We start from the raw sequence: 12,005 nt of genomic DNA, 5'->3' as shown, positions 1-12,005 counted from the left end.
TAAATGTTTTAAAAGATGCACATATTCCTGTCTGGCTGTTAGCCGTGATGGTCTGCAGCTGTGGCTCACAGGCTAACTGAGCCACACCCATTCTGATGCTCCTTAAGAGGGCGTTTTAGACTGGAGCGAGGCTTGAGTTGTGCAAGTGACTCGACGGTTGTGCTATTTGTTTAAGTAAAAATATGCTTTTTAACAACAACCATGTGCGTCGAGGAAACTCTTTTTCACGGACACAATCCTACATCCAAGCAAAACCCCCATTTCACCGTGCACAACAACATCTAACAACATGAAACAATCACAGTAACAGCGGCCTCCACAGCAACCTTGATTGCAGTACTCATCGTGGAAACATGGTGACGGTTAAAGGTGGGACTCAAAGGGCCGTGGATGGTTGTGTGATCCGGCCTTGCCTGTACCTTGTTCCACAGTACCGAGTTCGTTTCCTCCACCCAGACGGGTGCAGGCTCTCTGGGGACGGGAGGCTACAGCAAGCTGAAGTTAGGGTTCTACCAACCGGGTGACCAGATTCATTCACACCTCAGGGACAGGTACTTCTGACACTCATCAGTAAGGCTGATTGCACAGTTTTACACATTACAGTTTAACTGCTTTTGTAAACCCACAGAGTCCCTGCTATGGAATTCATAGACGTATTAAAGGTGCTGCAGGTACAATTTGATCACAATTATTTCAGGGTCGATTGTTGTCAGCCATTAGTGGGTAAAATGCGCTGTGAGAATTTCATTTTCAATTTCACAGCGTCTGCCTCTGTACGATACTGTTTTGATTTAAGGTCTGCTCCTGGCTAATTTCTGACCAATCAGGGTATCGGAATGGGGAATCCATCTTGCTTGTCAATCAAAAGTGGACTGCAACGCTTCTCAATGGTATAGAAACATAGGGGTGAGGGAGCAGTGTTGGAGGTGACTTTTCTTTAGAGTTGCTTAGTTGGAAAACCTTGATCTCTTCTACCCCCGACTCATACCTAAAGCACATTTTTAATGAAATGATGATTCAGTCACCTCACCCTTGCTTCAATTAATTTGATTTTTTCCCCAATACAGCCGAACGTGTAATTCCAACATGGTTGTCAGTCTGCGCTGCATTGGTAAGCTTCGCTTCCTTTATTTGGCATTGACTCGCAGAGTCAAACTACCCTTAATATCCAAAGCACCTCACAGTGAACTGAGATGCAAATAGTAAAGGAGCAGGTAGGCATAGGTTTCTCGCTCAAGGATGCTGTGGCAACCCGGTACGGTGAGCGAACCACCTCCTCCCAAACAGGACACAACTTTGAGGGGTAGAAGCCAAAAAGGCATGTTTAATCCTTAACATGACACAAAGTCTATGAAAACACAAAATATCGAAAAACCTGGGAGGAATCAACGGTCCGATCCGTCGTGGGTGGAATCCCGTCACCCACGAGGACCATCTCTCCGTAAGGAGCCACATGGCTGGGAGAGCCCCGAATGAGTGGAGAAGCAGGCTATTTAAGCCCTGCTTCTCCACCTGCTCCACAGGTGTTCTCCATGTCCTTAAATGGCCCGGGTCGGGTTGCCACAATGCCTACAGGTTAGACTGCGGACGATGAAGATCAAACAATTACCTTTATCATTGTATTATCGTATCGCCTCATCAAGTTCACCTTAAATAAAAAAAAAAACTTCCTCTCTTCCCTCCCTCACTCTCTCTCTTCCTCCCCCTTCATCCCTCCCTCCCTCCGCCTCAATCCCTCTCTTCCTCCCCCTCCATCCCACTCCCTCCCTCTCCCTCTCCCTCCCCCGGCCCTCACCAGCGTGCGGTGTCAGTGAGATGGACCCCAGCACGCGCATCGTGGGCGGGACCCCTGCGGATTGGAATGCCTGGCCCTGGCAGGTCAGCCTGCAGTACTACGGCCCCCATTTCTGCGGTGGCACCATCATCGGCCAATACTGGATCCTAACGGCCGCCCACTGCTTCCAATCAGAGTTAATATTATTATTTATTTATTATTAATACAAACATTATTTTTCTTCTTATTAGTATTATTATAGGTTTAATTACAGGACAAAGAAAACAACCTGTATGAGCTAGCAACTATTACATTTTAAAATGTGAGTTCTTCTGTTCTTCAACTTCTGGTAGACATTTTGTTTCATTTAGGGGCGGGGCTATTTCTCTGTTCAGTTATTGGTTCTCTTGCTAAAGCCACTCCCACTCGCTATGATCAGATTGGGTGGGGACTGGGGAGCGATAGCCAGAATGTTTGGTTTACTACCTACATGAGTTACCATGAGTAACCAACAAATAGAAGGCCATTTGATTGGTACTTTACTTTACTTTTATCCTAGGTTTTACAAACCAAGTGTTTTCCCTTAACATCAAAACTCTTGTAAATGTGCATCAAAGTGCTGAACATGATGAAACAAAAGACAGTCGCTTCGGGTAAAAGTGTTTCGCAAAAATGAATTAATCTTAATTTGTTCTCAATATATACCTCTCCAACACACCCTGTTTTTCATAATCCAAAAGGCCGTCTCATACATCTATATTGCGTGTCTACTACGGGGGCGTTCGCCTGAGTTGGATGTTTTCCAGTGCGTCGGTGCGAAGAATCATCGTCCACGAGGACTACAACATCGAGCCCCAGGCCAACGACGTGGCTCTCCTGAGGCTCAGACGACCTCTGACCTTCACCCGTAAGACACGCCCTCCCTCCCCGAGTCAGCCCCCGCACCCCCGGTGGTGTGGGGGCCCCGATGAAGACTAAATGGAAGCAAGGTTTTTTCATTTTACTAGCATTTCCTTTTATCACGTTATTTTTTATATTGTATCTTTCCACCCCAGAGGATGTGAGGCCGGCGTGTTTGCCCAACGTCGGCGTGAACCTGAACCCAGAGCGAAACGCCTGGACCACCGGTTGGGGAACTCTGAGCTCTGGAGGTGATCCAAAAATATCTCTCTCTCTATAATATCTCTGTCAATATTTCATAAAGGGAATGGCAGTACGCTACATAGCTTGTCTCTTGAATGTGCTGAAAGCAGTTCATACTCAGTCCATCCAATAATAGTAAATATTCCCACCCAGGGGTCAGCCCGGATGAGTTGATGCAGGCCGAGGTGACCATTTACAGCAGAGACAGGTGCAACCAACGGCACATATTGGACCAACAGGTGACTGAAACCATGATCTGTGCTGGAAAGTTGGCTGGAGGAGTGGATTCATGTCAGGTTGGTCGGAATTGTCCTTTTCCTATATTTTTATTTTTCCTCATCTCCTTCACCTACCTTTCTTTCTTTCGTTCGTTCGTTCGTTCGTTCGTTCGTTCGTTCGTTCGTTCGTTCGTTCGTTCGTTCGTTCGTTCGTTCGTTCGTTCGTTCGTTCGTTCGTTCGTTCGTTCTTTCTTTCTTTCTTTCTTTCTTTCTTTCTTTCTTTCTTTCTTTTTCTTTCTTTCTTTCTTTCTTTCTTTCTTTCTTTTCTTTCTTTCTTTTCTTTCTTTCTTTCTTTCTTTCTTTCTTTCTTTCTTTCTTTCTTTCTTTCTTTCATGTTTATTTCGAATATGTAGACAAAACAAAAACAACAAATTTTGCCAATTACAACAATAAAGCCATTCAAGAATGAATAACAAAAACAAAAATAATAATAGTAAAAATAAAAAGCAAAAACAAGAAATAAAAATAAACATTAATGTAAACATATCCGAAAAGGAGTGAGAGGAAGTAAAAACGTATGTACTCCCACCCCTAATATTACTTACTCTGTATGTTTAATAATAATAATAATAATAATAATGATAATAACAATAATAATAATAAATGAATATAAAAATGTTATGTTATATAAATAAATATACATATGTAAGTATGTACATAATATCTACAACATACATTTAACAAGTAACAGCATGAATGTGACACAACAGCTTGTATACACAGTATACCTATACATACATACACAAACCTACTGACTCTTAGTGCAGTTCACTATATCCTGTGAACACATTGAAACATTGATGCTTGGACATTGTTTATGAACTTCGCTCAGATTGTTCCACAACTTGACACCTGTGATGGAAATGCGAAAACTTTTCATGGTGGAATTTCTCATCTGAATTTTGAAATTGAGTTCTCTCCTCAAACTATGCCCCCCCTCACGTTCACTAAACAAGTTTTGAATGTTCAATGGTAACAAATGGTACCTAGCCCTGTACATAGTTATTGCTGTTTGATATGAGACGATGTCTGTGAATTAGAATAATTAAGACCTCTTCTTCCTTATCCTCCACCTATTTCTCCTTCTTCTTCTTTCCTCCTTCACCTGTTCCTTCTCTTTCCACTGCTCCTCCTCCTCCTCCTCCTCCTCTGGCTCCTTCTCCTCCTCCTTTATCGCTTCCTCCTCCTTCTTCTCCTTTCCTCCTCCTTTGCCTCCTCTCCTTCTTCTCTTCCTACTTATTTTTCCTCCTCCTCCTTCCCCTTCTTCCCCTCTCCTTCTCTTCCTCTGTCACATCTCTTGTCATATTTGTATCCCTTTTGATGAAGACAGCCACCGGCATCCACCACATCTATCGTTTGAAGCACCTTTCCTCTCTCTCTGATGTCTTTCACTCATAAACGAAATAGAGAGAAATTAGACACCTGTAAAACATCTGTTTGGGTTTCCTCCAGGGGGACAGTGGGGGACCACTGGTGGCCAAGGAAGGTGGTGTGTGGTGGCTGGTTGGGGACACCAGCTGGGGCGTTGAATGTGCCTTACGGAACAGACCAGGGGTCTACGGCAACGTGACCTACTTTTCGGACTGGATCCATAAGCAAATGCAGGTATGTAAAGACATAATAAGGATGATGATCGTTTGGATCGTGTTAAAGGTATGATATATAATTCCTTCCGTTAGTCTCTAAATTAAGACAATAACAAAAGTCGTTGTAGTTTGATGACGTCATTAAGTAGTGGGAGTAGTCTGCTTCACCACAATGCCGGTGGCAATCTATCGGATTTGACTAAGGCCGAAACCTACTCACGGACGAGTTCATGGGCCCTATTTTAACGGTGTGAAACGCAAGTGACAATAGCAAGCGCAAGTAGCTTTGTCGGCGGTTCTACGGCGATGTCGCTATTTTACCGGCGCGACATTGACTCTTGCGCCCGGGGCATATCTAAAAAGGGTTGGTCTGAAGCAGCCTAGTTACCCGTAGGTGGGGTTTGGACGTAATGTGCAATAAACCAATGAGAGTGCCAGCTCCCATCCCCTTTAAGAGCCATGAGCGCATTTGAATCTGACAGGTTGATATTTTGACAGCGTGACTGCAGTCTCCGATGAGACAGATGCACATGCATTTCAAACTTCAAATTGCTCAGTTTATGGCCAAATAATATGGCCCTAATTCACACATGGAATAAGGTTTTCTTCCGCAACTTCCTCAAAGAGAGTCCTCAAATAAATTTCGGCAAAAGAAGACTTAACACACATATGATATGCGGTAATTGTGGTTCTATTTAATGATATACGCTATACATTATAAATATTGTTTCTTATCAGTATTGTATGCATTATCGTTCTCGACTTATTATCGTGTTGTGTGGCGCAAGTGGTTTCTGAAACTGCAAAATAGCACCAGGGAACATATGCGCCAGAGCACGCCTCCTCCTTTCGCTGAGGGGGCAAGATCATTCCCTAATTTACCGACGTGTGGCGCAGGAGGGAAAAGAACGCTCTGCGCCAGTTGCAAACTAGCAAAGACACATGCGCCAGTGAGAAAGTCAATTGCGCCGGATGCTAGATAGGGCCCCATGTGTTAAAGTTGTATTCACTTTACGTTTAGTCACGTTCATTCACATTTAGACTGTTGCCGCGCCCATTGCAGAGTTTCCCAAGTAATTAGATTCTGGATATTCAACAAATATTCAGTCTGAATAACAGGAACTAAAGACGTTATCACAGGTATGAGTCCTGTGTGTTTAGTGGTCTATACCTTCCTAGCAGACAGGTTAGGAAGCAGCATTCCTCTCCATAGAGCCATCGTTTGGTCAATATTTGTACACTGATTACGAAACACTGATGCCCCTGCCTAAACAATAGACTACCTGAAACTAAATTAACAGACCACGGTTCAAAATGTGGGATTATAATCAATGTTTAAGAGTAGAAAGGCATTAAAAAATGGTTGCAAGCGGAGCTCCGTGTGGGTGTAACACATAGACTGTATATAACCTGTATACAGATGGAACTCAATAAACATAAACTCTTAAGCCTACAATACAGTTTAAACTGACTTTCAAGGAGTGTAGATTGGTGGAAGTTATCACACTATTTTCAAACCCAACAAAAAGCGTTCCTCCCGTGCATGATGAAGTTTTGGGAGTGTGTGGGGGTTGAAGGTTCTGTTCCCTGACCGCTGTCAGTGTTCTGGTGAAAGGGAGCGCAAGAGCGAATATATTTTTTGCGTGCAGCTCTACAATTAAATACGATAAGATACCCTTTGCAGACTACTAAGATTTGCCTTTTTTCTATTTTAACAGTTGGACTGAAAAATCTCTTCATGAAATATTTGAGTACATGTTGGTTTCTTATGATTGTTTTAATTATTAGATTTCAGCAATATACAGCATTTTAGATGGTATATTTTTGATATGGTGAAGGGACTGTGTACATTAATTGAAATTAGTGTTTATTCTTAAACAGATAGATGTTTTAGATTGTTTTTGTTTGTGTTTTGCTGCTGGTTATTCAACTTTTATGCAGCATTCATATAATGGACACCGTCATGACAGAACTTAAAAGCAGACACGTACTCAATCTATTTAATGAAATGTGGATGTGATAGCACTTTTATCCAGCCAGAATGTCTTTTTCCAAGTATCAAATGAATTACATTTTCTTTAAAGACGAAATGTGTAAGATTAAAACCCTCCCAGTTAGGAGTCGTTAGACTTTCATCATTCAACAAGCTCAATGACAGTGTTCTGTCCACTCTGATTTGAAATCCCTATGGATCAGACTATGAATCCAGGTAATTTCAAACAGAGAGCTAATTGAAATGTGACACATTGCGACTTTAAGTAGAATATCAACACTTTTTACACAGAGCAATATAGAAACAATACATACTTGTTCATAGGGTTTTATATATAAATGTGGCCATTTATATTGGTTTCATACAACAAACAGACCTAGGATTGCAGTTGTTTTAGGGAAAGAACTATACAAAAATATGTAGCACATGATGTCTATGTCAATAATCTGAGAATTTCAGACCAATTCCATCATCAGTTTGCATTATCCTGAAATTCCACAGGTAGCTGCATTTAGATGCAAACTAACTCCTAATAAAGTGCCTATCCTTGTGTATTGCAATACCATAAGGTTATTTATGTCAAAAAATTAAATGTTTACAAGAATAAAGATTTTGTTTTTAACACTAACGCTTCAAATGTTTCGTTGCCAACTCTCAATTTCTGAAACAGTTTAATATTTTATTCACCAATTTTTAATTCATAATTTTCCTGGCCAAAACAACAAGTTACTTTTATATACTTTCATATTGATCTACCATACTTATGCTATCCTCTCAGAAATTCGAATCCCTCTCTTTCACTGCTCTCTCTCTCTCCTCTCCATCATTTTTCTACACCTACTTTTTCTCAAAATATATTCTCTCCCTCTCTGTCTCTCTGTCCCTCTCTCTCCCTCCATTAGATAGTTGGCCCTCATCGGGGCTCATGGGGTCCAGCTTACTAATTGGCAGACGCTAAATCCCTGCATCTGCTACCTGTTGGGGTTAATTAACAGAAGCATGATGCCACTTCCGACGCCCTCTTCCGTAGCTTCACAGATGCTACAATTAAAGCACTTGTTTGTTCAGCCTGTTTAGAGTGAATGTGATGGAGGGAGGGAGCACTCCCCTGTCCCCATCTCAAGCCATCCCCAAGGATCTGCCTTTTAGTTTTCTGTTGGGTTTCCGCTTACTTTTTGGTTTGTAGTGGGATCCATGTGGATCTCAGGCTGGTGAGTTGAACACGCACGCACGCACGCACGCACGCACGCACGCACGCACACACACACACACACACACACACACACACACACACACACACACACACACACACACACACACACACACACACACACACACACACACACACAAATACACACAAACAAACCTTCTCAGTCACAAGTCCCATTTAAATGAGCTCTCGTCAGTGACACTGGAGGATTTGCAATGACAGATTTGATTTGCAAAGTTGTGAGCTTAGGCAAGCAAGTTGACTGAAGATGTTCGTGTATAGTCTCTACTAATAGTCAAATCTCCTAACCTTTATGCCTCCTTTCCGTAACCTTTGTGGAAAACGTCATCGGGTCAAGGAGAGATGAAAAGGTGCTTCCTTTCGAACATAGGAAAATACAGCACTGCACACAGGTCAGAGCACAGGTCATTCTCGTAAAAGGGATTTTAATCTCAATGAATTTCTACATGGTTAAATAAATGCTTTGGTACATTCATGCAAATTATTATGTACAATTCTCTGCTCCTTCCTTTACATTATCAATTGCTTAGGTCATGTTGCTCAAAATGTATTGTAATGGGTTTCTATTGAATAGTCTCATCCCCCACAACATTTAGGCATTACTTCAATGCATAAGTCTTTACATGCAAAATGGTTGAAGAAGTTGTCATAATATGTCAAGAATATTTCTATACATTTCCATTAGACTTTTTTTCTAAATCTGTCCTGAAATGGTAAATTGATACCAGGTTATCTTTACTTTCTCTAAAGAAGGGAAATGTGTGAAGTGTTAGATCAACCAACGATCAACCAGTTTACTGAAATAGCTCAAAGGTGCATCTCGTGAACCATGAACTGGCAAGTATATATATATATAGCTGGAGCACAACACAATGTTACATTGTCTGACAATGGAAGGACAAGGAATTGGATAGGTCAACAGCCAGAGAGAAGAAGAAGAGGAAGAGGAGTGAGGCTGCCTGAGAATGAGAATTTGTTGCCCAACAGAAAGGAACGTCAGGAGGTGTAGGAAGACTGCACTGTAATTCCTACAGCAATGCATGCACAGTTTACCCTAAGGAGATTGTCCTATGATCACATTCCTAGCAATGACATGGTCTGTCAACAAATTACAGAACAAACAGTCAAAGCGTTAATGTGAATCTTGACTCTAGGCAATCAATCTCCCACATACACTAAGGTGTAACTTAAAATTTACACTAATTGTCTTCAAAACTTTCGCCATAGTTTATATCAGAACATCCCTCCAGAGTACACTGTTATATTGACAACATGACTAAGCAATTTGACTATCTTATCCATACACAACGACACAAGGACTTGTCATTCTGATGGCACTGACATGTTCATTGACACAGAGAGATGAACTAAGGATTTTGAGCAAGAAACTAGCTTTTGCAGGTAATCCATGGTGTTTTGCTATTTGTACAAATTGTTTGAGAAATGCATTTACTTTTTTGCAAATGTTGAGGATGATTTGAGAAATGTACCAAAGCGACTGAGGAAAAGTGTAATAACCAGCAATAAATTAATTAATTAATTCATTTGTCGTCTATGTTTGTCAAGTGTTCGTCTATGTTATATGTCAAACAATATCTGAACAGGACAGGCTACCGGTTACCCCAACGCTTCGGCTATCCCTCAACATGTGAGAAGGACCAGAGCTCGCCAGGAACCCAGGTGAGTCAGTCCTCCCGTGGCCGTAAGCTAGTGGCCTGCCAGCTGTGGTTGGCTAACGCTGTGGTTGGCTAACAGTGTCCCGACTCCTGCCTACTAGACAGAGAGCCGTTGTCAATATACTAGTTGGGTCGTGACACTATGCTTCAAAATTTGCATATGTCCATTTCCTCTATGAAGTGATCAGACCCATCTATTATATCTGTCTTATCTCACTAGAACAAGTAATGTCGCATATTTTTAAAACTGACATGCCTAGATGCCTGTGATCATGTGATCAAGCAGAGAGGGGCTCAGCATCAGGAAGAAAATAAAGAACTAAACAGTTCAAATAGTCAATGTTGTAGCCCATATCTGTGTCTATAAATAGCTTATGACAGCTGTTGCCACACCTTGGTAAGGCGGGCTGCTTAAACCCATATGTAGATATTGTAATAGAGGCTTGAGGCACTTTAGGGGGAACTCAGCCAATTACAGAGGAGGTGTTGACGAAGGATGAGAACCCCGGAGGACCTGAAATAACAATGTGACAACTTTGTAACTAGGGGCTAACTTCTACCCTGGGTGACGAACAAGATATTATCAGTAGAAGAAAAAGAAACAGCCAGATATTTCAGTAGAAGAAGAAAAAATACCTGCTGTTATTCTACTTGTTTCAACTATATTTTGCAAACGTCCCGTCTAAATGTGTGCGAGTCAAAAAATAGGAAGAGCAGAAAGAATTCTGTCCCGTGTCTCTGTTGCCTCTCATGACGCCTCAGTCCTTTAATACTGCATGCGTGTTCGTCCATGTAGCCCCAAAAAACACACGTCGTTTAAAGGGGATGATAAATCCAACACGCAAGGGCCAATGAGGAGCTAGTGCTTGTTACCGGGCAGTGATGACCCTGTTGTTTTTATTTTTTCGATCACACACACGCACACGCACACACACAAAAACACACGCACGCACACAAACATACATACACACGCTTCGTGTGTCAAGCTTCGTCGACTCTTATCAAGAGCGAGAGTCTTTACGACACTCCGGGGTTCTGCTGCTGCTGCGGTTGTGGTGAGCATCAGCACTCTCGCGTGGTTTTTGTAGGTCAGCCCAGAATCCAGAGCTACGGTGCATATACACAGCCGCGAACACAACACATGCAACAACGTCGCATACTGGTTTTAACACGAGGTACCCGCCTACAGCACAGAGAGCAAAAGGTCATTTAACAATTAATAGGATCTTTAAGTTTTCCCCTGATTTGCTTGAAAATAACCCAGAGCCTGCAAGCCAGCCAACTGCAGTTCACGCATTATATTCAATAGATGTCGTTGCTATTTTTCTTTTACCGCCAAACACTTTTGATGGATCAATTGTAAAGTAAAAATATTAGAACAGGTTATATGGCACATTTCGGATGTCATCCACCTTGTGGTTGGATAGGCTTATAGTCTGAGTTGAAAGTGGTAGTCCTACGAAACAAAAAATAATCCTTATCATGAACTTCAACGATAAAACCGCCCGATTAATCTTATTTGGCATGATAGGCCTATATAATTTACTTTAATTGCACTTCCACTGATGGCCACTTGATGGCGCCACGTTTCACTGACGCAGAGTCCTGGAACGGCACCTTCCATGAGCTGCTGATTAAAGATAAATCCAATCTACTGGGAAGGTTGAGGCTGGGAAGGATCTCTGATCGATGATGACGCCATCGGTAATCTCAAAACCACACCTCAATAAGAATACGGGGATAGCATCTGTCTTGGATTAATACACCCACAAACAAATAAATAGATTAGAAGTAACAGGACTAGTCTTTTACTAGTTTTTTAATTAATAAAAAGAAAAAAGTAGCAGAATATAATAAATTCAGTATATAAACCCTACAAAATACTAAACAATAAAAACACCAACCTTGTCTCCCAGTTGGAATAGAACTATAGTTGCAGGGTTAAATGATTGTTTCCCAAATACACCCTTTCAGTTGGTCATTGTAGGCCTATTGCTGTTGACAATTTAGTATTTAGGTCAGTGTGCCCCCCTCCGGCTCTGACAAACCACTTTCTCCCTGAGTCTCCATGATTGACACATTCCCTTACAACGGGTGAAGTCCAGGGGTCCTCCTGTTTTGAATTCTTGATGAGTAACATGCTATCAAATGCTACACTGAAGCCTGTTGTTGCTGGTTGCCGGTACTTCTGCTCAATGCTAAATACATTATTTGGATTTCCGACATTTTCTACAGTTCTGCTAATGGTTATTGTGTATTGTCACCTAAACGTATCTTGTGGATATCGATAGTTATCCCTGAATAGCCTCCCTCAGCGCTAGAAC

At 41.8% G+C, this 12,005-nt stretch overlaps 1 protein-coding gene across 1 annotated transcript in view; it reads left to right on the top strand.

The window, feature by feature from the left end:
* LOC130386047 (transmembrane protease serine 2-like) overlaps positions 1-12,005 on the top strand; it is a 36,498-nt gene that overhangs the window by 22,972 nt on the left and 1,521 nt on the right. The window contains exons 7-13 of the mRNA XM_056594831.1: positions 432-560; positions 1,068-1,111; positions 1,799-1,970; positions 2,512-2,681; positions 2,830-2,925; positions 3,071-3,213; positions 4,648-4,800. Of these exons, the coding sequence (XP_056450806.1) occupies positions 432-560; positions 1,068-1,111; positions 1,799-1,970; positions 2,512-2,681; positions 2,830-2,925; positions 3,071-3,213; positions 4,648-4,800 (907 nt within the window). The remainder of the gene's footprint in view (positions 1-431; positions 561-1,067; positions 1,112-1,798; positions 1,971-2,511; positions 2,682-2,829; positions 2,926-3,070; positions 3,214-4,647; positions 4,801-12,005) is intronic.

The sequence above is a fragment of the Gadus chalcogrammus genome, chromosome 7 (genome assembly GCF_026213295.1).
Source record: "Gadus chalcogrammus isolate NIFS_2021 chromosome 7, NIFS_Gcha_1.0, whole genome shotgun sequence".
In the NCBI taxonomy this organism is placed as follows: domain Eukaryota; kingdom Metazoa; phylum Chordata; class Actinopteri; order Gadiformes; family Gadidae; genus Gadus; species Gadus chalcogrammus.
Note: the sequence above shows the minus strand (reverse complement) of the source record. Positions and strands in the feature narration are given on the sequence as shown.